We start from the raw sequence: 26,400 nt of genomic DNA on the forward strand, positions 1-26,400 counted from the left end.
AGAGACATGATTTATTACAGTACAATAAGAGAGTAAAAGATCAGAAATTGACCTGTGCTTTTGATTATTCATATTTTGCCACAAATATCAGAAAAATATTGTTTAAACATTGGCATTTAATCAGGGACTTACCTGGATGTGAAAATGGGTTAAGATTAGCATGGAGGCGCAACCACACTATAGGTGAACTAATTAATAAAAAACAATGTAATACTGAAACATCAGCAAGTAACTTTCCTAAAGGCAATTACAAATGTGGTACATGTGGGGTTTGTAAGTATTTGTTACCTATCAAGGAATACAGAGCAACAGGTAATGGCTTCTATGTGAGGATCAATCGTTTTATTAACTGTTCAAGTAAAAACTTGGTATACTGTATTATATGTCCATGTGCGCAATTGTACATTGGTATCACCAGCCGTCCAATTAAGGTCCGGATCCAGGAACACCAGTCCAGACTTAGACACCAGATAACAGATGCTCCGATGGTGACTCACTTCATGGAAAAAGGACACAAACCAGAAGATTTACTATTCTTTGGACTTGAACAAATCTCAACTGTTGGACACCACAAGATGGACATCAATAAGATCTTGAGACAACGTGAAAGTTTTTACATTTACTCACTGGAAACCATGAGCCCTAAAGGCTTAAACACAAATTTGGAACTTTCTTGCTTCCTGTGAGGTAGCACCTGCAAACACAAGGACTGCAAAATGATGCTGTCATTTCTTAAACTTAAGATCAATAGCCTCTATAGGGGTACCTTGGAAGAAAGTTTATTATAATTTAAATCCTAACTGATAGGCTTCATGGCCAATTGGGAGAATTTAGAGCCCTTAAAATATATTTTTTACATATGTTTGGAACTCTTTGCTTTTAGATGAGACTGCAGCTTTAATTGGTATAGGTGTGGCATGGAGTAAGTTTCTCAGCTAGAGTATAATTACCAGAGGCAGTCTACAACCCAGTGGGATGAGTCTTTTGAACAGACCTCCCCAAACCTAAGAGCCAAAGGCCACATATATATAATATAATTTAAAGGTAAGATTTGGCCCTTTAGTATAATCTTTATAATTTTTATAAGTTTTACGATAATAGCCAAAAAGCTGGCTTTTGATTTATATATATATTAAAGTAACAATGACTGTATGTTTATAAAAATTATAGGAGGTATGTACTATTGTAGACTAGAATAATGACTATGTTCAGTTAAATATGTTCTCTTCTGTTTTGTAAAAATGGTTGATAAGCCTGTATTAATTGTATGCTTTTGTATTTTAGAAGGACAACCACTGAGGAAAACAAAATTGAAAACGGTTTAATCTAGAGGCCGTTCTGGTTGTGCTTATACACATAAATTTACAAGAAGAGATAAGAAACGTTTATTTGTATTCATTGTGGAATTGTTTAATATAGCCCGGGATAGGTTCTGTTTTCTGTCACAGAAATTTTTTTGTTTCCTGGTCAGGGAGTCACAACAGAAAGCAGTGGAATATCGCTCGACATGACACCTACCTTCTGCTTTCTTCAGGAATTTCTGTGGGAAAGTTCAGTAACTTTTTGGTGTCACCTACAACAATCTCTTATTCCTGGAGGAAGCAGATGTGATTTTGGAGAACAGCAGTGAGCCTTCTGTGGGTAAGCTGAACCTTGATGCTATTTCTGGCGACAAATATGAGTCCGTGTACTAAGTACAGCTGAATAGGTAGGCAAAGGGACAATACAGAAAATATACTTTCACAAAAATAATTTATTCCTGCTCCACCTGTCATTTGAAACAATATATCATTTACAAACTGGAAAGATGATACAAAGGAAATGTCTTCCATGAAGGGAGTTGCCACTACCGTTATGATCTGACATGCTGATCCCTCAGTTATAAAGCATTTCATAAAGATTAAAAACTGAAAGAACTACCAATGGCACAACATTTATAAAATGATGGCAGATACTTTTTATTACCAGGCACCATAACTTAGTAGTTAATGGCTGCTGAAAGCAGTAAAGATTTAAACTATGTTCTGGACACAATCTCTTCCATACCTTGCTCTTAAACAGAAAATATCTGACATCCACAGAATATTACTGCAGCCCAGCTAAGCTCAACAATTGGTACTGATTTCCTTTTGCCATTGTAAATACTAGACAAAAGGAGTAGCAAAGCACCCCAGCCCTTCCCAATTCATCTGCTTTTTATGAGTCTAATTTGGGGGCAAAATCAGGAAGAAAACAAAACTTAATCAGGTTGATTCAGCCACCCCTCTGTATCATTATTTTTTAAAGCATCATTATTTGACAGATTAACTCATAACCTCGTATTCTTAGAAAGAAGAGTGAATGTTCAATGTCTACATAGTGTGCATTAGTGAAATAAGGAGACTAGGAAATTTAGTATGTCTGAAATCCAATCATATGGGTTTTACTAAGCAGTTATGAAAACTGTCTTATCCCTCAGTACCAAAATACAGTTCACACTTTTCTTCATATAAGCCCAACTGGTAAGGGTTGCTGTCCTGTTTTAAAGGCACATCTACTAATCAGAGACAGAAGAAGCAGACTTCCGCCAAAGCACATGGACCAAGATCCATACTTTATTTTAAAAAAAGGAAATTTCAGTCAAAGAAAAGCCACCATGGCTTGAAAATAATGGATTTTGATAGGAGAAAAAATACATAAAGGGAAATTTGGCCATGATTATTAAAATAGGAAGGGGTTGAGCCATTCCTTCCTGTGTGCCCCAAACAGTTTTCTGAATATTTAATTCAGGAAAATTCAAAGTTTAATTTCAAATGAAACAACACAAATGTTACAGTCCTCAGAGCAGACCACAATGAAAGGGAAGAGATATCATTTACTGATTTCTTTCATGCATGCTGGAGTGTCGTTGTGCCACTTCTCATTGCAGTCTCATCCTCTTCTCAGGTGGGCATTTGGTGCTAGTGCTCTGCTGAACGATCTTGGCAGCTTCTTTCTCCTCTTGCTTGACAGCTTCAGGAGCTGGCTCCGGCTCCTTTTTGATCTGATCCACTGGTGAAATAAAATATGCACATAGAATAATCCAAAACTACATCAAACCATAGCAGGCAACAGCCAGGACCACATTTCTTTTCTTCCACTATTGTAGAAACAGAACAATTGTACAACTGATACCCCTACGGCAAAGGAAAGGAATTTTTCAAGCTTCCCTAATTTTCATGCACTCACACATTATTTGAAAGATCACTTGAGTATAACACTTCCAGAACTCAGAAATCACATGACTTATTATTTAGTTGCTCTAGCTATGAATTATGGCTTCCTGCAACCTGGACATTTTACGAATTCACAGTCCATTGTTGATGTTATCATTACTAATAGTGAAGCCCATTGTGTGCGGGAATGAAAATGGACACCAGGTAACCTTCTCGCTGCTGCCTGATAGGGGGAGGTTTAAGGAGCCAGCAAGCATTTTTCCCATCAAGAGAGATGCTTATTGGCTCCCCTCCCTGCGCTTCCCCTTCAGGCTGCAGGGAGGCTTCTCCCTGCATTCTGACAGCATGGTGGTGGTGGGGAGGTCTAAAGAGCCGGCAAATGACTTTCCCCATCAGGAGAGCTGCTTTCTAGCTCCTTCCCACCCCCACCCCCCTTCAGAGGCAGATTGCTGAATGTTCCAAAGCCTCCTTGCAGCGCGGTGGTGGTGGTGGTTGTTATATCTGAAGGCTTTGGAATGTTCAACACATCATCAGAAGCATGGACATTTTTATACATTATAATTATTATTTTATTTGTCTATTTTTCCTTTGAGAATTCCCTGAAGTTCTGCTACAGCAAATCCTTACATTTAAAGACTTTTGATAGGCATGTGTTTGGTGCTAGCAGCAACAATCTTCACAATAACCCCAGCAGAAACCCAATCTCTGGATTTGGCCCTGAAAAAGAAAAAGGCAACCAATTTCTTACCTGGGATGGGTTTTTCTCCAGGCTTTTGCTATGGAAAAACATGAATAAATGAAATCATGAATCAGAAGGATATAGCCTAGCTTGGACATAATCTTTGTCAACTGATCTTTATATTTACAAAATACAGTGTTCCATGGCAAACCAAGCCAACTATTGCCTGCCCACCCAGAGAGCAGCAGAATTGGACATATGCATTGTCTTAGCATGGCCAAACAACTCTGCCACATACACCATCAGCACATAAATATAATCGCAGGGGAGGGGGTATCATTCACAAAAGCAACATTCCAGCAAATAAGAAAAACAAATATCCAGGACTCAATGCCAACCAACTGGCACAGTCACTAAAAAAACACTACTTGACCTAAAATGCTGTTTTTCCCTGAAACTGCAACCACAAACAAGTACTCAAACGGTTACTATCTAACCAATACACTGAAAACAACCACTGTAACAACCTGGCTTAAGACAGGGGAAAAGGCAGGGAAAAAGGCACCAACTAGTAACCAACAGAAAAAGCAACACCAAACCCAAGATGCTACAACTGCAAGCAACCTCAAATCAGACAAGACACAGCAGGCCTAAAGCCTTCTGCCCTTGCCTCACCAAGCCCGAAACCTGGAAACAAAATTATAAGCTCAATCAAACGCACACAAAAAAGGAACAAGTCCTCAAACCCACTAAACCTAAAACAACAAGTAGAAGGAGACTACCAGAGCCAACAAAACCAAAATTTATAAGTTAAGGATGGTCTCCTAATTTCAGCCCCCCACATACACACCCACACCTACAGCAATTCCAAACAATCAAGAAATTAAACTACTCAAATAAATTAAAACAGTAACAAACGGAAGAAACCAAATTGCAAAACTTTTAAAAGTAAATAATTCTGGGGGGAAATCCAGCAACCAGAATAGATAATCAAAAATTAAGCCCCGCCCCCCCGCCCCACACACACACATAGTCTCCCTATACCAACAGCAGAACCAAAAATGGAAACAAGAAGATAAGTGGGTCCATCTGTTATGCAAAGGAAACTCAAAGATACTGAAAGCAGTCAATAAGCTGGAAAAGGAAATCCGTGGGACTAAGGGGGAGCTTTTGGATGGAGCCCATGGTCCGGAGAGACCAGCTGATGACGTAGCTCAGCTAACAATAAAACAAACGAAATTTCAATGTCTGGAAGTTAATCAACTGGAGGGAGAGAGTGCCAGAGATGTAAAAACCCAAAGTACCTTTGAAGAACCTGGGAAAACAGATTCAAGGAAGGAAAGTACCGAAAACCTGGAAGTCTATTCAGAGCAGGAAATGATTTGGATCAGCAAAATAAAAAGAGTCTATTCAAAAGCAACAGCAACCAGGAAGCTATCAGGAGATATTCCTGTGCGACCAGAGGAAGATATCCAGATTGATAAAGGATTCAAAGTCTACTCAAAGGCGACTGCAAGCAAGAATCAAGTAAGAGATTTCTTTGGCCCTGACAGAAGGACAATCAGAAACACTCTACTATGGAAAAAAACACAATTTCATTTTCTGCGACCACCTGAAGGATGAGTTGAACAATGGAGTATTCTCCTGGCTTCCTGTGGGAAAGACAGCAGCAGTAACTTTTAGGACAGGACCAATATATGAAGGGAACTGACTTTATATCATCTAAGACAATAATAGAATATATCCTTATAATAGATTATACCCTCATATGTATCAACAACTACTTTGCTAAGAAAGATGGTAATAACTTCTAGATCAGGATTAATATGCGATGGGAATTGAATATGTGTGTCAATATGTATGCTAAAAGAGGATGACAAACCATACTTTATAGGCATTAACAAGACGGCAGTAGTAATTCTTGGGTCAGGGACAATTTATGGAGACTGACCTAATATCATTTAAGATAATAACAGAATGTATTCTTATAACAGATCATACTCTCATATGTATTAACAATCACTTGACTAAGAAAAATGGTAAAAACTTCTAGATTAGGAATAATATGTGATGGGAACTGAATATCTATGTTAAAAGAGATGGCAAACCATATCAGCTGGTCGCTTTTTCTTCTCAATTTCTCTGTAAATGCTTTATATAATAATAAATTATAAAATTATATAAAAAAAAAGAAGATAAGTGGGGCCGAGGTTGCAGATGCCCTTAAAGGTAAGAACTATGACCTCGAACCTGATCTGGAAGCTGATCAGCAACTAATCCAGCATAGGCTGGACATGGGACCTCCAAGATGACCCTGTGAGGACACTAGCAGCTGCATTTCACAGCAGCTGTAATTTCCGGGTCAAACACAAGGGAAGGCCCGTGTAGAGTGAGTTACAGAAGTCTAACCCAGAAGTGACTGTTGCATGGATCACCGTGGCCAGGTAGTCCGAGGACAGGTAGGGCACTAGTAGTTTCGCCTGGCGCAGATAGAAAAATGCTGTTTGGGCTACTTTCGTGACCTGAGCCTCCACAAATAAGGAGACATCAAAGATCACCCCCAAATTCCTGGCTACAGGTACAGCCTTAAGTTGCATCTCATCCAGACAGGGGAGGCATGCTTCCTGATCCTGTCCCCTTCTACCCAGCCATAGGACCTCCATCTTGGAGGGGCTGAGTTTCAGGCAACTCTTCCTGACCCACCCAGTCATGGCTTCCAAACATCTGGCAATGTTTCGGGGGAGAGTCCAGCTAGCCATCTACCAGGAGATAGAGCTGGGTGTCATCTGCATACTGATCATAGCCCAATCCGAAGCCCCGGACCAGCTCTGCCAGAGGGCACATATAAATGTTGAAGAATGTGGAGGAGAGTATGGCCTCTTGTGGCATGCCCACAAGGGAGTGCAAAGAGGCCAGTTCTGTATCAAACATAGCAGGAAGGGCCTGGTGGAACGACAAGACTTTGGGCCATTTCGCACGGCTTCAAAGTAGCAGAATGGTTGCTATTTGGAAACGCTACTAATTTGACATAACCCACGACGTCGTAGACAATCTGCAACAATCCTGAAACCAATCAGCAAAAAGCGCTTCGTTGTGGCGCTTTCAGGGGAATCCAGAAAAGTGGATTCACCCTCCGGATAGCGATACACTCCTGCAACCAATCTGCAACAGTAGCGCTAAAGATCTGTGCGTTACCATTGTTGCTGGTTCTTCAAAGTCCCTCCCCCTGGCTCTCTCCTCCAAACTTCCGGCGAAGCGATCGCCATTTTTTTTTCTCCGAGCGAGCGGGGATAAACGCACCGGCGAGCCTCTTTCTGTTTAGAGGCTTCCCTGGCTTCAGTCCTTCACCTTTAGTCACTAAGCACAAACAACTGAAAAGCCCGTTTGCTGAAATAAAGTCCCTTTATTTTTTACAAATAAATTCAGCCGAAAATCGTGCCCGTGAGAGGGGGGGGGGATTTTTTTTTTTATCACTCGAGGCAGCGTGCAAATGATCATACAATCAAACGACAGCTCACATTAGGCAGCTGGATGGGTCTCTCCGTAGCAACGAATCTACCTAGATTCATTGCTATGGGTCGTTTTTTTTTTTTTTTAAAAAACCTTTCTTAAAGGGAAAGGGGCTGTTTGGGAGCATGCTAACGGCTGCCCATTGGCTGCTTGACGGCCAGGGGCGGGACGAGCTTGGCAATAGCGCTTCCTTTCTAGCGATTTCTGCCGAGACCGGAAGCCTGTGGGAAACGCTAAAAAACGCAACTGATTCCACTACAAAGGCAGGTATGCATAACGACGAATTCCACTATTTTAAATGGCGATTTTTCATTCCGCAAACAATTTGCAACAAAGATCCCTGTGCGAAAAGGCCCTTTATATCCACAAAAAGCTCACTAATGCCTCACAACTCAAATCAAATTTACCATTATTCTGGTGCCCCTGCTCGGGGACAGTAAGAGATCGAACTAAACAATTGTGCTGGGAGAGAGCTAGCAGACGAGATTTCGGCAGCAAAAAACTCATGTTTCACCACCTTCACCGCCATCTCATGCATAAGCATGCGATAAGGTATTCTTGCTGCTTGGTCACATGTTTTCCACCACACTCGCTCTAGCCATCTTACTTCCCTCTTCTGCTCGCAAAGCTCCAAGGTATATCACAGGAACTGCTTGCAATGAGGGCAGAGAGTGTGCCGAGGAGGAATCTCATCAATAGCAGACATCATTTGAAGAACAAGAGTTGATTCTTATATGCCGCTTCTCTCTACCCGAAGGAGTCTTAAACCGGCTTACAAGCTCCTTCCCATTCCTCTCCCCACAACAGGCACCCTATAAGGTAGGTGAGGCTGAGAGAGCCCTGATATTCCACCTCTATCAGTGCTGCGGCGATCCCAAGGTCACCCAGCTGGCTGCATGTGGGGGAGCGCAGATTCAAACCCGGCTCGCCAGATTAGAAGTCCACACTCCTAACCACTACACCAAGCTGGCTGCTAGTCCTCCACTAAGGCTGTCAACAAGTCACCGGAGGGCATTGGGTCCCACAGAGCATTCATTAATCATTTGAATTCCATGAGTCTCCGTGAGTGGGCTAAAATACGCCTGTTGCACAAATGGGGAGGGGTGGCATCCTTTTCAGGGCACCATGGTCTGACCATGGGGCAAGATTACTTTAAACAGCTGTGGCTTGTCCAAATCACCCAAATTGTGATTTGGACATCCACAATTTGTTCATTTAAATTAATGGGGGAAAACATTTCAGATTCAATTTCAGCGATCCATGCATGAATCACAGCTGATTCATGCACAAATTGGTTGAATCAAATCTGGACTGCTCATGCCTAGTAGGAACTGCTACTGGATTCACACCAATCTCTCCATGAACACACTGTCTTCCACTCTGACAAAGAAAAGGAAACACTAAAAGAAAGAAACCTCTTTGAGGGTCCTATATACATCATAGACCAATATTTGTGTGCTAGGGCCTTTATTTAAGATATATGGGATACAAAAAGGTATAATCCACAGATATCAATCATAACACTCAGAAAGATGAATGGGAAAAGCTATCTGTATGCTTATGAAAAATCTTTCATTTTCACCAAACTCATGCAAGAGTTGTTTCCATAAGGCTTCTCAGATTTTTAAAGAAGAAAGCTAATAATTAACTGCCCATAATCATGGTTAAAAAAAAATCAAAATGAAGTCAGTATAACATATGAAGTCAGTAAAACCAAGTGTCGGTATAACCAAGGATAAATACATTCCTAGAGATCAACTTCTAACCCTTGCAGAATGTTCTAACGCTTAGGTTGAGTAACACAGCTCTACCACCTTTATAAAGACCCCCTGCAAATCCACCCAAAATGAATACAATTTAACCTAATACCTGCACAAATTTAGGAGGAAACTTTTGCCGCAGATCAAGAAGTAATGCATCCACACGTTGTCCCTGGAAAATAGAGCTTGGTTCTTCCTTCTTCTTAGCCTTTGGTTTGGCTTTATCTGAAAATAAATGAGACAATAATCAAACCAATATATTTTTTCTTTTATTCATCCTTAACTCACTTATGGATTCAGCTCCCCATCTTCCCCATTTTGCACTGTCTAGTGATTCCATGACTCTCTCTCTTTTACAATTTTCCACATTCATTACCACAAGTTTCTATCGATTATACTGATAATGGGGAGCTTTCCACGAAGGAGATTAGTCTCTCCTCTCTCCGTGCATTTGAATATACACAGATTTCTATTTATCGTACAGGGATTCTAAACCAACAACATCCACGTGGGTTTTCTTTAGTCTCAATCCCTTTCATAGTGTGGAATGAAGACAATTTTCCCTCCTCTTGCTGTCCCTACCCACAAGCGTAAGGGCCTAAAACAGTAATCAAAACCCACTCCAACACTATGCTGATACAACACATTCCCATAGTATGTTATTGGTTTTTGACTGTTTTTGAACAAAATCAGCAGTATTAATAAACTGCAGCACAGACCACTTAGACTGCACACTGAGAAAAAGGGGAGAGTGATTGTAGAGCCCAGACTCCTTGGAAATCCTACCTCTTTCTTCTTGATCTTTGAAATGCCACCAATAGCCTTTGGATGGGTGATAGCGGCAGTAGGACAAGGCTTCCTCAAAAGCTGACTGGATTCCATGGACTGCAGTGAGCTTTAGAAAGTACAGGTAACAAAATGTATAATTTCCCTCACACTACTATAAGTTAGCCAAACAAACCACACAAAATAACATCCCATCTACATTCAGTGCAATATTTTGGACTACCTTAATGCCTACAGTCTTCCTTTGGTTTAGAATCATAGAATCATAGAGTTGGAAGGGGCCATTGTTGTTGTTATGTGCGAAGTCGTGTCCGACCCATCGCGACCCCATGGACAATGATCCTCCAGGCCTTCCTGTCCTCTACCATTCCCCGGAGTCCATTTAAGTTTGCACCGACTGCTTCAGTGACTCCATCCAGCCACCTCATTCTCTGTCGTCCCCTTCTTCTTTTGCCCTCGATCGCACCCAGCATTAGGCTCTTCTCCAGGGAGTCCTTCCTTCTCATGAGGTGGCCAAAGTATTTGAGTTTCATCTTCAGGATCTGGCCTTCTAAAGAGCAGTCAGGGTTGATCTCCTCTAGGACTGACCGGTTTGTTCGCCTTGCAGTCCAAGGGACTCGCAAGAGTCTTCTCCAGCACCAGAGTTCAAAAGCCTCAATTCTTTCACGCTCGGCCTTCCTTATGGTCCAACTTTTGCAGCCATACATTGCAACTGGGAAGATCATAGCCTTGACTAAACGCACTTTTGTTGGCAGGGTGATGTCTCTGCTTTTTAGGATGCTGTCTAGATTTGCCATAGCTTTCCTCCCCAGGAGCAAGCGTCTTTTAATTTCTTTGCTGCAGTCCCCATCTGCAGTGATCTTGGAGCCCAGGAAAATAAAATCTGTCACTATCTCCATTTCTTCCCCATCTATTTGCCAGGAATTGAGAGGGCCGGATGCCATGATCTTTGTTTTCTTGATGTTGAGTTTCAAGCCAACTTTTGCACTCTCCTCCTTCACCCGCATCAACAGGCTCTTTAGTTCCTCTTCACTTTCTGCAATTAGAGTGGTATCATCTGCATATCTGAGGTTGTTGATATTTCTCCCTGCAATCTTGATCCCAATTTGTGACTCCTCTAATCCCGCATTTCTCATGATGTGCTCTGCATACAAGTTAAATAGGCAAGGCGACAGTATACAGCCTTGCCGAACTCCTTTCTCAATTTTGAACCAGTCAGTGATTCCATGTTCAGTTCTCACTGTTGCTTCTTGACCTGCATATAAATTTCTCAAGAGACAAATAAGATGCTCTGGTATTCCCATCTCTTTAAGAACTTGCCACAATTTGTTGTGCTCCACACAATCAAAGGCTTTAGCATAGTCAATGAAGCAGAAGTAGACGTTCTTCTGGTACTCCCTAGCTTTCTCCATGATCCAGCGTATGTTGGCAATTTGATCTCTAGTTCCTCTGCCTCTTCGAAATCCTGCTGTACTTCTGGAAGTTCTCGGTCCACATATTGCTGGAGCCTAGCTTGTAGGATTTTGAGCATAACTTTGCTAGCATGAGAAATTAGTGCAATGGTGCGGTAGTTTGAACATTCTTTGGCATTGTCCTTCTTTGGGATTGGAATGTAAACTGACCTTTTCCAATCCTGTGGCCATTGTTGAGTTTTCCAAATTTGCTGGCATATTGAGTGTAGCACTTTTACTGCATCGTCCTTTAAGATTTTGAATAGTTCAACTGGAATGCTGTCACCACCACCAAGGGGCCATACAGGCCATCTAGTCCAACCCCCTGCTCAACGCAGGATTAGCCCTAAGCATCCTAAAGCATCCAAGAAAAGTGTGTATCCAACCTTTGCTTGAAGACTTCCAGTGAGGGGGAGCTCACCACCTCCTTAGGCAGCCTATTCCACTGCTGAACTACTCTGACTGTGAAAATTTTTTTCCTGATATCTAGCCTATATCGTTGTACTTGAAGTTTAAACCCATTACTGCGTGTCCTCTCCTCTGCAGCCAACGGGAACAGCATCCTGCCCTCCTCCAAGTGACAACCTTTCAAATACTTAAAGAGGGTTATCATGTCCCCTCTCAACCTCCTTTTCTCCAGGCTGAACATTCCCAAGTTCCTCAACCTATCTTCATAGGGCTTGGTCCCTTGGCCCCAGATCATCTTCGTCGCTCTCCTCTGTACCCTTTCAATTTTATCAATTTATTTTTTTCTTTGGTTCAAGTCAGAAAGGGGAAGGAGGCATTTACTCCGCACACCACACACCCTGGCAATCAATGAAGCAAAAGGGATGCAGGGGACAGGAAGGACTATTTGTTTGCACACATATTTAAATTTAGAAGTACTAGGACCAGGTCTTGGCACATATTAAGAACCAGTCTGGTCATTCCCAGCTTTAATATAAAACAATACACCATGTAACAGTTAATGATCCAAAAATATGCTTCAACACTTTCTTCTCTATTGCTTATGGGGCTCTTGTACATTTTCCAGAAAAGGTTAAAGCAGGGGTCTTCAACCCCCGGTCTGAGGCCCGGTACCGGGCCGTTAAGGCCATGGTATCGGGCCGCCAGCGGCCGCGCCTGCCTCCCCCCCCAGCAGCGAGAGGGGGGAAAGAGGCAGGCGCGGCCGCTGGCACGCCAGCGACGCAAATGCGCACACACGGAGCCGCCGCGCATGCGTGTTTGCGCCCCGTTGGAGAAAACGCGCGCGTGCGGCTGTTCTGCGCGTTAGCGCCACCTAGTGGCGAAAACGCGCATGCGCTGCAACTGCGCGTCCGCGTTAACGTGCAGCTGCTGTGGCCGGGCCGCCGGCTCTCTCCCACCCTCGGAAGCGGTCCCCGACTACAAGAAGGTTGGGGACCGCTGGGTTAAAGGACAGCCTTGAGGGGGGAATTTAAGAAAATGGGGAACAAACCAAGTACTACATAAGCAATTCTTGTTTAAAAAATAAAAGGCAACAACAGAAACTTACCACTCTAGAGTTTGCAACTGACCCCAAGTCAGGTGCCTGATAAATCACTCCAGCAATAATGTAATAATCTGCCAATGGAATAACTGTAAAAGAATAACCCAGAGCACTGAACAAAGAATGGGTGACTTGGTTCAACTTACAGCTTAAGGAGCAGTAGATGAAAGTTTATGGATACTTTCAAATTCATCTTCCAAAGGAAAATACATTCAGTGTGTTATTTTTCTGTGTACATACAAGCAGGGAAACCACAAGGACTTGTGGGGGAAGAGGCTTCATCTCACCCTGTATTCCCTTTCCTACATTATTTCTTCTTTCTTTCCTCCTGGCAGCCCACATACAGTCTCCCTTCCCCCTGCTTCCATCTTCCCACTCACCAAACAAACCTTCTTCTACCTACAGCTTAATTTATTATTTCTTTCATGTATACCCTTCCCTTTTGCCCCAATGGGTACCCAAAGCAGCATCATTCTCCTCTACCCACTTTTATCCTCACAACAACCCTGTGAGGTAGGCTAAGAGAGTGAGTGGCTCGAGGTCACCCAGCAGGTTTTCATGACAGAGTAAGGATGTGAATCAGGGTCTCCCAGATCTTGGTCTGACACTCTATGCATGACACCGCGCTGAGTCTCTACTTTCCTTCTTTCCCTTGCAAGTTGTTTAGGTGAGTTGGGAACTGACCACTATCAAGCCCAAGCCAGTTGTGTGGTCTGAGACAAGCTGTGTGGCATCAAGTCATTTGGAAACCATTACTGGACTGCTGAGTCATACAAACTGCCTGGTGGGTACTTCTGGCCCCTGCCCTGCAGAGTCCTCCCTCAAGGCAGGAAGGAGTAGGGTGAACTGAGATGCCAAAACAGTCCTCATAAGGGCCCTCACTCCTGCATTTTACTGATAGAAGCCCAGTTTTGAAGGCTGGAAATACTCTGTGGGTTGCATTGCATGTAGCAGCCCCCACAAACACACACACAAAGGCCAATGACATCTTAGAGGGTATCCATTTCATAGTGTATTTCCGGGCCATAAATCTAATTTCTGAATTAAAATATCCTCACATGGGGAATTAGATATACAAACACAAAAAGTTGTGGCTCATGACAATTTGCAGTGAGCTCAGGTTCCCTTCTCACCTGAAGAAATGATGTGCATTGGGGGGATGTAAAGAAATGATGTGCATGAAAACTGCAGAGGAGGCACTTCCCAACCTTAGTGGCATAGCAGGATGCAGCCTCCAATTTGCATCAGCAGCCCAGAAGACAAGCACTATAAAGCTGTAGCACTACTAAAACAGAGACTTTGGGAGTCAACTGTGCAGCCCCCAGCCCAAACTATTGAGCAGGAGAGGCAGAGGCTGGCTCCCTCCCGCTCTCTTGGGAGTTCCTTTTGGTCTTGTTGAAAGGGGAGAGGAAACTCCTCCCCTTATGTTGCTTTAAAGCTTCCAGGAGTTTTAAGTGCTCTTAAGGTTCTGTTCCCACAGGATAGCTCTGTGCATGTACAGCCTTTATTTCGCGAGAGGGGCGCTCTTTTTTTAAGGACAGTCTTTTCAGCCATTTATTTGTCAACAACGGAGACATGTCACATGCATCTAATGAGGTAGGCACTCATTCACAGAAGCTCTTAATAAGTCTTTGTTTTGGGTTCTTTTTTATTGTTTTTAAGATTGCAAAGAGTTTTCTCCCTTTGCATTATTAATCTTTTGCCACAAGAGGGCATTTCTTTATCTCAAGCAGAGGAAAAGTAGACTATACCTTCCAATCTCATAGGCTGACAAGATAGGGTTTTAGGATCTGGCGCTGGAAACATTTGCTTTTTTCTTCACTCACTTTTTATTTTTTTTAATTTAGTATTATCCCTCCTAGATAAGCACAGAGCCCACATACAGAAAGATCTTCACATATTTCTTTCCTATACTTTGAAGGTGAAGTAAAAGCAGCCGTTATGGGGAATGGTAGGGGTGGAACATTTCTCTCATATTCCTTTCCAGAATTCCTCTGGCCAAGTTCTGGGGCCCACAAAACTTTAATCATTTACTTCATTTAGACCTTGCTCCCCCCCCCCCCTCCAATATGCATGCAAAACACCATTATCCTCACCTCTCCTCCAGTATATCCTCACAGCAACACTAAGAGCTAGATTAGGCTGAAAACATATGTTCCAAGGTCAGCCAGGAAACTTCCTTGGCAAGATGGATATTTAAGTCTGGCTCTCCTAGATCCTAGTTTGACACTGTGTCCACTTTGTCACACCAGCTGCCTTTGACTTAGTATAATGAGATGCACATAGGTACTCTCCAGTCCCAAGATAGCTTTATTTTAAAACTGATACACTCCCTCTCTTACACACACACACCCCACAACCCACACACAACCCAAGAACATCACAACAATTTGCCCAGTTTTTAGAACATTGTACACACAGACTAATTAAGTACACCAATGGATAAATCCACTGTCAGGAAACTAGAACAAACCGCGCACACTACCCCCAAATCCCAGCTAGGTAGTGCAGAAGTTCCAAAGGGAATAGTACTGTAAATTGCCAAGTCTAACAGAATTCCCCCTGTTTACTTGATGCTTGATGCTATAGTCATCATAAACTAAGGTGACCAAGACTGCTTCCATATCCAAATCAACCAAACTGAAAAAGGGTATAGATAACATATTAAACAAAACATCTGGGAAATGGGAAGCTATCAAACACCACCTTATCCCAGAAAAGAATATTTGATTGGTTAACAGTACTTAGAGGAATTAAAGGAGGATATCTCCAGCAGTAGCTCTTTCATAGTATCTTGAAGTGGAAGAGGGACCATGTCCCTCCATAAAGGCATTTACTACCTTTGCAAAACCAAAAAGGGGCAAAAGAATCAATATCTCCAAGTATTTTTTTGAAATTACATATATGAAAACACATATACCTGACATAAACCAGTATGTAGAAATCATACAAAAATTCTAAGCTTATTATGTATTGCTGTTTTGTGGCTTTGTTCTACAATCTGAAAATTCTGGCACCTTGAGAAGGCACTCAGTGAAATGTTGAGCTGGCTGCCAGTTGGCTATCCTGATTGCCATGCTTTCTTTCTGCAAGAACATTCTTTGCTGCTAGTTGTTTAATTGTTAATTCTGTATTTATTTTTTTCTATAGCTGGCATACAATCTCAAAAAGAATTCTTGGAGGTGTAAGTTCTTTATGTCAGGGCACCTTGTATGTTTTGTTTTTCTTCTCTTGTGAGGTTCCCCTCTTTCTCCCTGGTTTTATTTACTGCCTTTGCCCTCAAAGTCAAAGTTTATTATTATAGTTGTTCAGACCAAGTTATATAAGCCAAATCATTAGAGACCAAAACAATATGGTCATTAGGTATGATACAAGAAAGACAAATCCTAACAATAAAACTTAAAACCATCTTTCTTCCAAACTTCATATTTTTGTGACAGAGGCACAAAACTTGGCAAGCTGAATTGTTACCCAGGAATATCCTTTGCCTGTATTCAGGTGGGTGGGTGAGTGGGAGGGAGGGAGGGAGGGATACAGCTGTACTGAACCCTATGGTGATCCCTCTGTGTGTGACAAGGTACTTACATGTTGGATTGCTCTGAATTTTTAAAAACTAGGAACATTAAAAGGAACACTGCAGTAATCCTTACCTTGAGTGGGGGATTGTCTTTGTTGCTTACGAATGATGAACAAAATAGGTTCTTGTGCATGGAGAAGGATATATTCTACACCAACCATTTGGCTGGAAGAAAGAAAAGATTCAATCAGAAGAGCCAATGATTACAGTCTTACTGCATTCAGCAGAGAAACCAAATATGAATGCCTATCATTAGCATTGCCAACAAGCCTTGAGAAAAATGTCCTCTCTCTTTAATTAAGGTTTAACAAGTGTAATTGTGGAATAGAGATTTAGAGTGTCCAGCTAGGATCTGGAAGAACGAAGTCTGAATCCCCAACTATGTCATGCAAAGTTGTTGGGTGACCTTGGGCCAGTCACACACACTCAGCCTAGCCTACCTCACACATTTCTTGTGGGCAAAAGGTGGAGGAGAGAACAATGATGTAAGTTACCTGGAGTCCTCATTGCGGAGAAAGATTGGGTATAAATAACTGAATAAATGTACAGAAATGGGCAGATGAAGCTTTCCATGATGTGGAGGTAAAATCTCTATTAAAGGTACAGAACTTTTTTTTCTCCAGGCAGTCAGCAAACTCACTTGTTTCCCATTCACTGATGAGTTAGTGGGACAATAAAGTGATACTAAATACATGCTTGGGTTCAATCAGGCTTTGAGCATCATTTGAAAACGAATATTTCTTTTCCAATAAATGCCTTGGTTCATTGTTTACTTGCAAAATGATCAATAATTTTTAAAAGGCTAGCTTCATTATTTGAAACTAGCAGAACACAGTTCATTATGACCATTTATGCACTGGGAACTTCCCTGCCCTAGCTCCCGTGCAGGAGCACAAATAGGGGGTGGGTGAGGTGCACCAGGCAAAATGCTCCCCCATGTGGGTGCAGGAAGAGGTGGGGCAACCTGCCACAACTAAAACGCCAGCCTGCAGCACAGCATGAAACCTCCAGTGCATAAACAAAAGGAAAAAGGAAAGGAAAAGGAAAACAGGACCCAAATAACTCTATTGCTGTTATTGGATTCTTCACAGAAACCAACACCCACCATTCTGAAAACAGTCTAAGAGATTGTTACTTGAAGTAACTTACTTCAAGTGGTCTAAGGTTACCCGTTGCATTTTGACCATTTCATTGTTGCATGTTCTATCATAAAATGGGTTACTACGTTCTGAGAAGTAGTCTAATACACTTCCACTATTTAATATTGGAATCCAGGAGCTATCAACCCAGGAAATTCCGAGGAGATTATCTAGGCAGAGGGAAAGAAAAACCTAGAGTTAATGCAAGTATAGTACAATGGTGACATATTGTCAGAAATTAAAAAGCTTTTCCATGTCTACCCAATATCTCTTTACATTTCTAGACTAGCTGCCACTAGATAACTTTCTTAAACTTCTACCAGCCTAAAACAAAATAATGATCATCTATGAATGGACCCTAACAATACATCAGTCCTGACCAATTTGAATATCAAGGATGATGGCTAACCAATTGTGGGAATCGGTATGTGTGAATCCTATGGAAGATTAAAGCTGTCTAATCCATTTTAGAAGGGCTAAATGTCACTAATAAGCAGTGTTGGCTAGAAACCTTTGTTATGAGAACTCTTTATTCAAGTTCCATCAAGCTTCATGAATACTTTGAACAACAAGCTATTTACAAAGAGTTATGTAACAAGTAAGTCATAGGACCACTGCAGCAATAATCACAGAAAAATTAAAGGGAAGGAGACAATATAATGTATAACAAAAGGAAGCTCAGAACCAGAACCTTAGCCATTTTACAGTGGAAATCACAAAAGTCTCCAAGGGCTTCAAAACAAAGGAAATAAAACATCTGCCTTGCAAAGTAAAAGGATGTAGCACAAGGACAAAAAAGAATACAGGACTGTAATGAATTTGCGTGAGCATTTCTTGCAAACGCAGTATTCTAAGATGGATGTTTGAATGTAGAGAAAGCTTTGAGTAAACAAGTAATACAGGCTCAGCTGCATAAAATATGAATATACTGTTTCAGAAATCTTTTAGAAAGCAAACCTAGATGCTTGCAAAGCCATGATTAATGCAGCATAAACAGGTCTATGAATAATCCATGCACCACACCAGTCTCTAATATGCTGGTCTCTTGTATAAAATAGAAATGGGCAAAGAGATATTCAGATTATTATGCAAATACAGCTGTTATGTTCTACCTCTATTAAAGCTGATTTTGTTCAATGTAGCAATTTACCAATCTTTTCTTTATTATTGGTGAGAATAAAGATGTGTGTTGTTGCAGCAAGAACATATAAAAAGCACAACTTCAGTAAGTGTACACACACACACATTTAGTATTATATATAGGCACTGTTGGCTGCTAACCACGTGAAAAATTAACAGGAATGCTCCCAAATTTCATTCCTATGTACAGTCATACTTATGTTAGGGAATGCCTGATGAGAGGATGCATGCTTCATTAAATCATAAAACATAAAACATATGAGACCTGAAGCAGTGGGAAACACCTACATGTACAACAAGCAGAAGAGAATATTGACATAGGCTGTTTCAGCAAGGAATGGGTGTGCACAGAGACACAACAACACCATAGCAACAAACCCTAATAGGGAGGGGCAGTTTAGAAATCTAATCTAATCTATATTCTGTATAATAAATAATAATAGTAAAGTTGAATGACAGTTAAAAGTGGTGCCCTCTAATCTGGAGAATTTGATCTAATTTCCCACTCTTCCACATGCAGCCAGCTGGGTGATCTTGGGCTAGTCATAGTTTTCAGAACTCTCTCAGCCCAACCTACCTCACAGGGGAGAGGAAAGGTAGGTGACTGTAAGCTGCTTTGAGACTCCTTTGGGCAGTTTAAAAGCAGGGTATAAAAACCTTTTTCTGTTAAACTACTTAGCATAATTTTCAGAATTATTCAGCATGCAAAATCATCACAGTAAAATGAATCAGCTGTGACAGAAAGATCCAACTGTACAAGACCTTAAAACACTAAAACTTGAGTTTGAAGTGACATAAAGATGCAATACTTGACCTTGTGATTAAATACATTAATTATTTATTATTAAGGAGCAGTGATGGTGGCAAAGTACTGTTATTTCTCTACCAATATTGTATCAGCTAGTTCATTATCATTGCAATTGTTCAAGGTACCATGGCATCTGCTGATTCCTAAAGTTGAACCTTCATTGTATCAGGAAAAGACAATTAGCTGTGATACATGTGAGAAATACTGCTGATGAACTATTGAGAATATCCTCTGCCAATTGCCACATAGATCCATGAGCAGAAATGCCTAATATCCTGCTTGTTCTGTTTCTGGACCAGTTTAACCCAGTTCCCATGAAAGATGTTGATAAGCTCCTGTGATTCATGAAAGCCACTACTTATGTCCTGTATCCTTGACCAATCAGATAAAGATCACATCAACAAATCCTTAGTACCTATAATAAATCAATCACTAGCTCTGGGGATCCTCCCTCAGCCACTCAAAGAGTGGTTATCCATCCAACGCTAAAAAAAAAATCCCTCTAACCTGCCCTTCCTGGGCAATTGTTAAGAGTATCAGCAACAGACCAACTGACCTGGATAACTCATCCATTCCAGTCTGGAACTAGGCTATGGGATGCAGACAACTCTGCTGGCTTTAATTGAAAACTTCCATCTAAATGTAGACAAAAGTCAGTCTTCCTTATTGCTCCTACTGGATTTATCTGTTACCTTTGATACAATGGACCATACCATCTTGTTAAGATGCTTAGAGGCATAAATAGCCATTAGGGGTGGTGCACTGAACTGGTTCAAATAATTCCTTGCAAACCAGAGTCAAATGATTACCTTTGTAGATAAGTTATCAGGGTGGGACCTATCCTGTAGGGTTCCACAGGGCACAATCCTATCCCTACTAAGTTAAGAACCTTGGGGTTATACAGGATCAAGATTACTTATAGGGAAACAAATAAACCTAAGTGGAAAAAACACCTTCCTACCCAGCTTAGACCAGAAGATGCCCCTTTACCTTGATACAGACAATCTGACCACTTGGATCTATGCCATGGTAACATCAAGACTAGATTGTTCTAGTCTAGATAGATCTCCCCTCAAAATTAATTTGGAGACTCCATCTGGCACAGAATGCCACAGCTTAGTTATTATTGAAAGCCAGATAAGCATGCATTTTGCAACCATTCTGCAGTCACTCTATTGGTTGTCCATAAGTTACCAAGCTCTATTTAAGGTACTGGCTATCACATATGAAGCTCTCTATGGCTTTAGTCCCTCATATTCACAGGACCAACTCTCCCTCTATGACCCACCATTAAACCTTCACTCATCTGGGTAGGGCCTTTTAAGGAGGCTACTCTGCAAATGTGCAAAACCAACAACTGCCCATGCACAGACATTCTCTAGTCACACACACACCGCTTATGGAATGATCTGCCTGATAAAGTTAAAAGAGCTCCCCCTCTCATGGTTTTCTGCTACTGATGGAAGCTGAATTATTCAGGAGGGATTTTGCATAGGAAACAGGGATGCCCGGTAACAATGTGGTTCAGAAAGAGCTCTGGGCAAAGGGTTAGGGTCTAGAGTTTATACCACTATGTAGAATTTTTACTATCTGTTGCTAAAAATAGGCTTCTATTATGTAATTATTACTTTCATTTCATGGTGGGTGAGAGGGTTTTTTATTGTTGCAATGATTTTATATGAATGTTGTAATCCAACGCAAGCCAGCTGCAGAATATAAATGTAATAATGAAATAAATAAATTTACAGTGTCATGTTAATTCTTTTGCTGAGCTTTATCTCTGGTCTGCTGGTTGTACTGATTAGTTCAGTATAATCTGCCTTAAATCCCAGAGAGAAAGGAGGATTATAAATATAAATAAATACATAACAATTATTCATTTTAAATAGTAATTAGGAAAGTGACACTGGAATTGTAACAGGTAACTGAAGAGATCCAGAATGATTGTAGTTCATGCTGATTGTAGTTCTATCCATAGGGAGAAAGATTCAAGTGAGTAGCCCTGGTGACCTAAAGCAGCAAAACTAAGTTTGACTCAAGAGGTGCCTTTAAGACCAACAACGTTTTATTCAAGGTATAAGCTTCCCTGTGCATGCACGTGTATATCTGAAGAAGTGTGCACGTTCACGAAAGCTTACACCTTGAATAAAACTCTGTTCGTCTCTAAAGTGCCCCAGGAATCAAACTTTGTAGGGGAAAGTGAGGGCTGGCACCTTGCCTCCACCGCTGTCCTCACCCCCAACCCAGTCTCTCCAACCTACTCGTCTCCCGAGCCGGGCGGGAGAGCACCAAAAGAGGCGGACCATCAGTCCGCTGCGATTTTTCCCAATGGCCATAACACCCGGCATAAGCCATCCGGCATAAGCCATCCGGTGGCCACTTGTTCCTCTGTGCGTTAGAAGCAGAGATGCTCTGCGGTCCAACTCACGCCCCCGTGGCCCTTTTCCTGCTCTCCACTCCCTCCCGGCACGGAGATTGACGGCTTTGAAAAGTATATCAGCAGGAAGAAGGTCTATTTCTAGCCTAGTTCGCCGTAAACCAAACAATCAAATCTCAACACACACACAACTTTGTTTTCCGATACCTCGTATATCCACCGCCGCCATGATTTTCAAGGCGAAACGTCGCACCCGGCGCGAAGCGATGACCTCATCAGAACAAAGAGCAGGCCGCGGCTAGAGAGACAACCACTGTAAGCAGCGAAAGAAGCGCCGTGGCGCATGCGCAATTATTTCTTCAGTTGTCCAGCAATCCGGGGACGGTTTGTGGACTCGATTCTTGGTTTCTATGGAAACTCCAGCTGCTTCGAGTTGTAGAAAGCTTTACTACACGCATCTTGAGAGATCAGTGGGAGAGGAGGCAGGGAAGCTAAATAACGTGGGGTACATAGGGTGGCGTCTAAAGAGCTGTATAGATCTAGATACATCTAAATAATTCAAAATGTATTGACCTAAACTTTTATGGGATTGTGAATAGAGCTGCCAGTGCACAAAGAAAAAAACCTGTTTAGCATATTCATGTTGTTTTTACAACTCTTAGCTGCAAAAGTCAGGACATAAATGTTTAAATCGACAGATCAAGCTGCTTTTAATGGCAGATGAAGCAGGGAGCTGTAAAGGGGGGGGGGGCAACTTGCTAACGACATTTCTCCAACTTTTAACAGGATCCTAAGCATATATGCAAGTGATAAATTCAAATGGCATAGCTGTGCGCCAAGTAAAGTGAGGTCAGTAAACTAAGAAGGGTATAACTCTTTAGGATTGCACCAGACATGTTGATTAGTTTTGCCTTAACACATTGTAACCCTATCCATTTGATCACATAGAGTGGTAAAAAGATATCTAGAAATAAAGAAGTTTTGTTTTAAAATAAAAATGTTAATTGTAGTGCAGAGCTAAAGTAAGAACAGCTACAGTTCTTAGAAGACTCTCCTGGGAGTAAGTCTCAGTAAATAAAATGGGGTTTACTCTGAGTATACCTACTTTATGCGCCCTCTGGCCCAACTGATACGGAGTTTTGGGCTGGGTTGCCACCAGTACGCTGATGACACCCAGCTCTATCTCCTCATGGACGGCCACCCGGACTCCTCCCCGGAACCATTCGCCAGATGTTTGGAAGCAGTGACTGAATGGTTCGAGCTTTACGCTCGGCGGGGGAGAATCTCCTGATCGTTCCTGGCCCTAGAGAAGCGCACCTGGCCTCGACCAGGGTCAGGGCCTTTTCGGTCCTGGCCCCTACCTGGCGGAATGAGCTCCCGGGTGAGCTGCGGGCTCTGCGGGATTTACCAGCTTTCCGCAGGGCATGCAAGACGGAGCTCTTCCGCCAGGTTTTTGGTTGAGGCCGGGGTCAGCGAATGAGTGCCAGCATTCCCCCCCCCCCCCAGACCTAGTAAGTTAGATCTCCTCCCCACCCTCCCTGCCGCTCTGATAGCAGGGGATAGGAATAAGGAGAGCTTCCGCCATGTTGGGATTGTTTTTAAAGTCTTTTAATGGATATTTTAATGGGGATAAGACTATTGTGACCCGCCACGAGCCTACGGGGAGTGGCGGGAAATAAATCTAAATAATAATAATAATAATAATAATAATAATAATAATAATAATAATAATAATAATAATAATAATAGACCCTTTCTGTGTTTCCTTCAAAATCCTCTCAAACTAAGTGGAATTTAAGACAGTATTTCTCAACTCTCTTAATGTATCATTTTTATTTTATTTATTTAATTAGATTTGTAGGCCACTGCTCCCAGCCGGCCAGCTGGCTCATGGTGACTAACATCAACATTTCAATTACATATATAAAAACAACATATCTTACAAACAATAAAACCCTCGCACCCAAACCCCCGTCCCCACTCGACCCCCGCCCGCCAATACCTGAAAAGAAGATGTGACCTGGATGAGGAATAATAGGGATCAGTTTAGGAGGAGGGGCCTATGCTGTCCCCCTCAGCCTGGCCTAACCAAAGGCCTAGCAGATGATACTGTGGTACTGCATCAGGACCTGCAGCTCTTCTGGCTAAATTCATGATGAAACTTCTCATGCCTTTGATCCAAGGATCTAAACATATTTTCTTTGTCTTGAAAACAGTAATTACATTCTGGAATACATCTTTTAGGTGGATACAGATAAATTCTATTTAATCCCCATGTTGCTTTTTATATTTTCCAAGTGCTGTGCTCACAAACCTTCAAATTACAGGTTTAAAAAGCCACAGAAACACCAGTTGCATCATGAGAAAATAGCAATCATGCAACATCATCATGGGCAACAACACTTTTGATGTCTTATATCATATTTAGCCACAGTTCTGGGTGAATTACTCTAGTACTTGCTACTACTGATAGGAAGTGGAAGGAGAAAATGTTAAGAAGGGGCCATAGCTACCTTCCATAGACTTCTCACTCAGTTACAATGACAAAGATAGACTAGAGTAGCATATGTTTCTTGTTCCTTTTGTCACATATTTACATGAAGCTACCATTTGTTGAGTCAGACCATTGGTCCATCAAGGTCAGTATTGTTTGCTCTGACTGGAAGCAGCTCTGTGAGGTCTTTCACATCACCTACTACCTGAGTCTTTTAACTGGAGATGTGAGGATTGAACCTGGCACCTTTTGTGTGTCAAAACAGCTTCTCTGCTATGAGCCGCAGACCCTTCTCGCTGTCTGAGAATTTAATAGCACAGTAATAGTGCTATTAGTGGTTGAAGCAGGATTGCCCTAAGACACTTGGCCTCTGTCCAGCCTGCTGTTCTCCCCTCTCTGGCTAACACTTGGCTACATGACAAGCCATTCTCCCTCTGCCTCTGCGGTGTGGGAATGTTAACCGTGGACTGTATATCGGGCTACTATACCTGGAAATAGTTTCATCCATACTTCCTCAGGAGTTGGTAAGCGAAAGGAAGAGAACATTTACACACAATTCTGTGCAGATTGAAGAGTAAGCAACCCCACTTACTATCAAGTAAGTACATAGAAGACTGCAGCTGTAGAACACCAGGGAAACCAGCATAAAAGAAGTGGTAGTTCTGAGAATGATAATAACTGCTTTTGACTTCATGAACACACATAGTTGGGTGGAGTAGTACTTATCAAATGCAGCATCCTTCATAGTCATTATACTGCCAAGGAGCATGCAATAGCCATAGCATTTCAGACAACATAAAATATACATCATAGGCAACTAGGGAAAGTACTTAAAACTTAATGGAAGCATTTGTGCAAATGCTGCAGGAGTGGTGTGCGTCAGACCCAAGTCCAGACACCTTTGTGTTTTGTGCTGCTCATACATTCGCTGTGGATCAGTGTTCTTTGAACATCAGCCCACCACAAATTATTTTTGAAACTCACAGTAGTGTGAGACATTAAGGGGGTGTGTCATCAGTCTCTAACATCCAATAACCCCCAGTGGATTCATGCATCACTTCAGTAGGCAGTTCTGTGAATGGTAGCTGGTACAGAACTAAATCTGGAGCCATCTGAGACTATACTCTGCTCCGATTTTCAAGATGGGATAGAAACCTGGCAGAAACCGGTGGGTGGGGGGGGAGTGGCCTGCATTGTTCCTGAAATGCTTCCGAAGCCTCAGCTGGAAACCATAGGGTTCTAGCCTGGATACTGTTTGGAACTGAACTAGAGTTGCTGACCAGAAAAAAGTCTGGCCTGCTTCTGTCCTTTTAATTCAATATTCAGCAACAGGCAAAGCTTTTCACAGCCCAGAGATCACCATTATCACCCACTCATATCTGCAGATAAAGGCACTAAACACTTTGCTAATCTGTACCAAAATCAATAAAGGTCCAGGACACATCAGGAATTTAATGATCTGGCACAGAGCATTTCCTAGGCTCTTTGAGAATCATAGGGGGCTGATAATAATATATATACACAATTTGTGTATACACAATAATCCACACACAATAATCCTAACCCTGCCGCGCCGCGGACTAAATATCTTAACCCCACCCACGGCACCGCGGACTAAATAAAGCCGTAAGGGCTTATGGGGAGGAGTTAGGGCAGGCTCTGTCCGGGATGAGGAAGGGTGCCGATTGGCCCCTTCCTCCGGACAGACCATCAGCGGGGCCAATCGGCAGGCGCAAAGCGCCTGCCGAGTGGCCTCTCCGATTCCTGCCCTGCCGACAAGGGAGCAACTGCGAGCCGCGTGTAGCGCAGCTCGCAGTTGCTCCCTTGCCGGCGGCCTGATGCATCGGGAGGCGCAAAGCTCCTCCAACGCGTCAGGCCGCCGGCAAGGGAGCCCCCGCCAGCCGCGCTATGTGCGGCTGCCGGGGGCTCCCTTGCCTAGCGCCCACTGTATTGTGTCTACAGCAGGCTTGATTACTAG

At 42.2% G+C, this 26,400-nt stretch overlaps 1 protein-coding gene across 1 annotated transcript; it reads right to left on the reverse strand.

Moving 5' to 3' along the window:
• Positions 1-1,735: 1,735 nt before the first annotated feature.
• Positions 1,736-22,281, reverse strand: MED6 (mediator complex subunit 6). Its single transcript, XM_077322635.1, has 8 exons — positions 22,136-22,281; positions 17,614-17,773; positions 16,538-16,629; positions 12,894-12,976; positions 9,930-10,038; positions 9,253-9,368; positions 3,943-3,970; positions 1,736-3,030 (listed from the first exon to the last, which is right to left on the reverse strand). Exons 1-8 carry the CDS (start codon positions 22,155-22,157, stop codon positions 2,900-2,902), a joined length of 741 nt encoding a protein of 246 aa, XP_077178750.1. The 5' UTR covers positions 22,158-22,281; the 3' UTR covers positions 1,736-2,899.
• Positions 22,282-26,400: the final 4,119 nt, after the last annotated feature.

This window comes from Paroedura picta, chromosome 2, assembly GCF_049243985.1.
Source record: "Paroedura picta isolate Pp20150507F chromosome 2, Ppicta_v3.0, whole genome shotgun sequence".
Classification (NCBI taxonomy): Eukaryota; Metazoa; Chordata; class Lepidosauria; order Squamata; family Gekkonidae; genus Paroedura; species Paroedura picta.

Excerpts from the sequence above, each read along its gene's own strand:
- MED6 (XM_077322635.1), bottom strand. The coding sequence starts at position 22,157 with ATGGCGGCGGTGGATATACGAG. Across the intron at positions 12,977-16,537 it reads AAGACAATCCCCCACTCAAG|TTATTCCATTGGCAGATTAT; the intron begins GTAAGGATTACT and ends ATTCTTTTACAG. Across the intron at positions 9,369-9,929 it reads CAAAGATCAAGAAGAAAGAG|ATAAAGCCAAACCAAAGGCT; the intron begins GTAGGATTTCCA and ends ATTTATTTTCAG.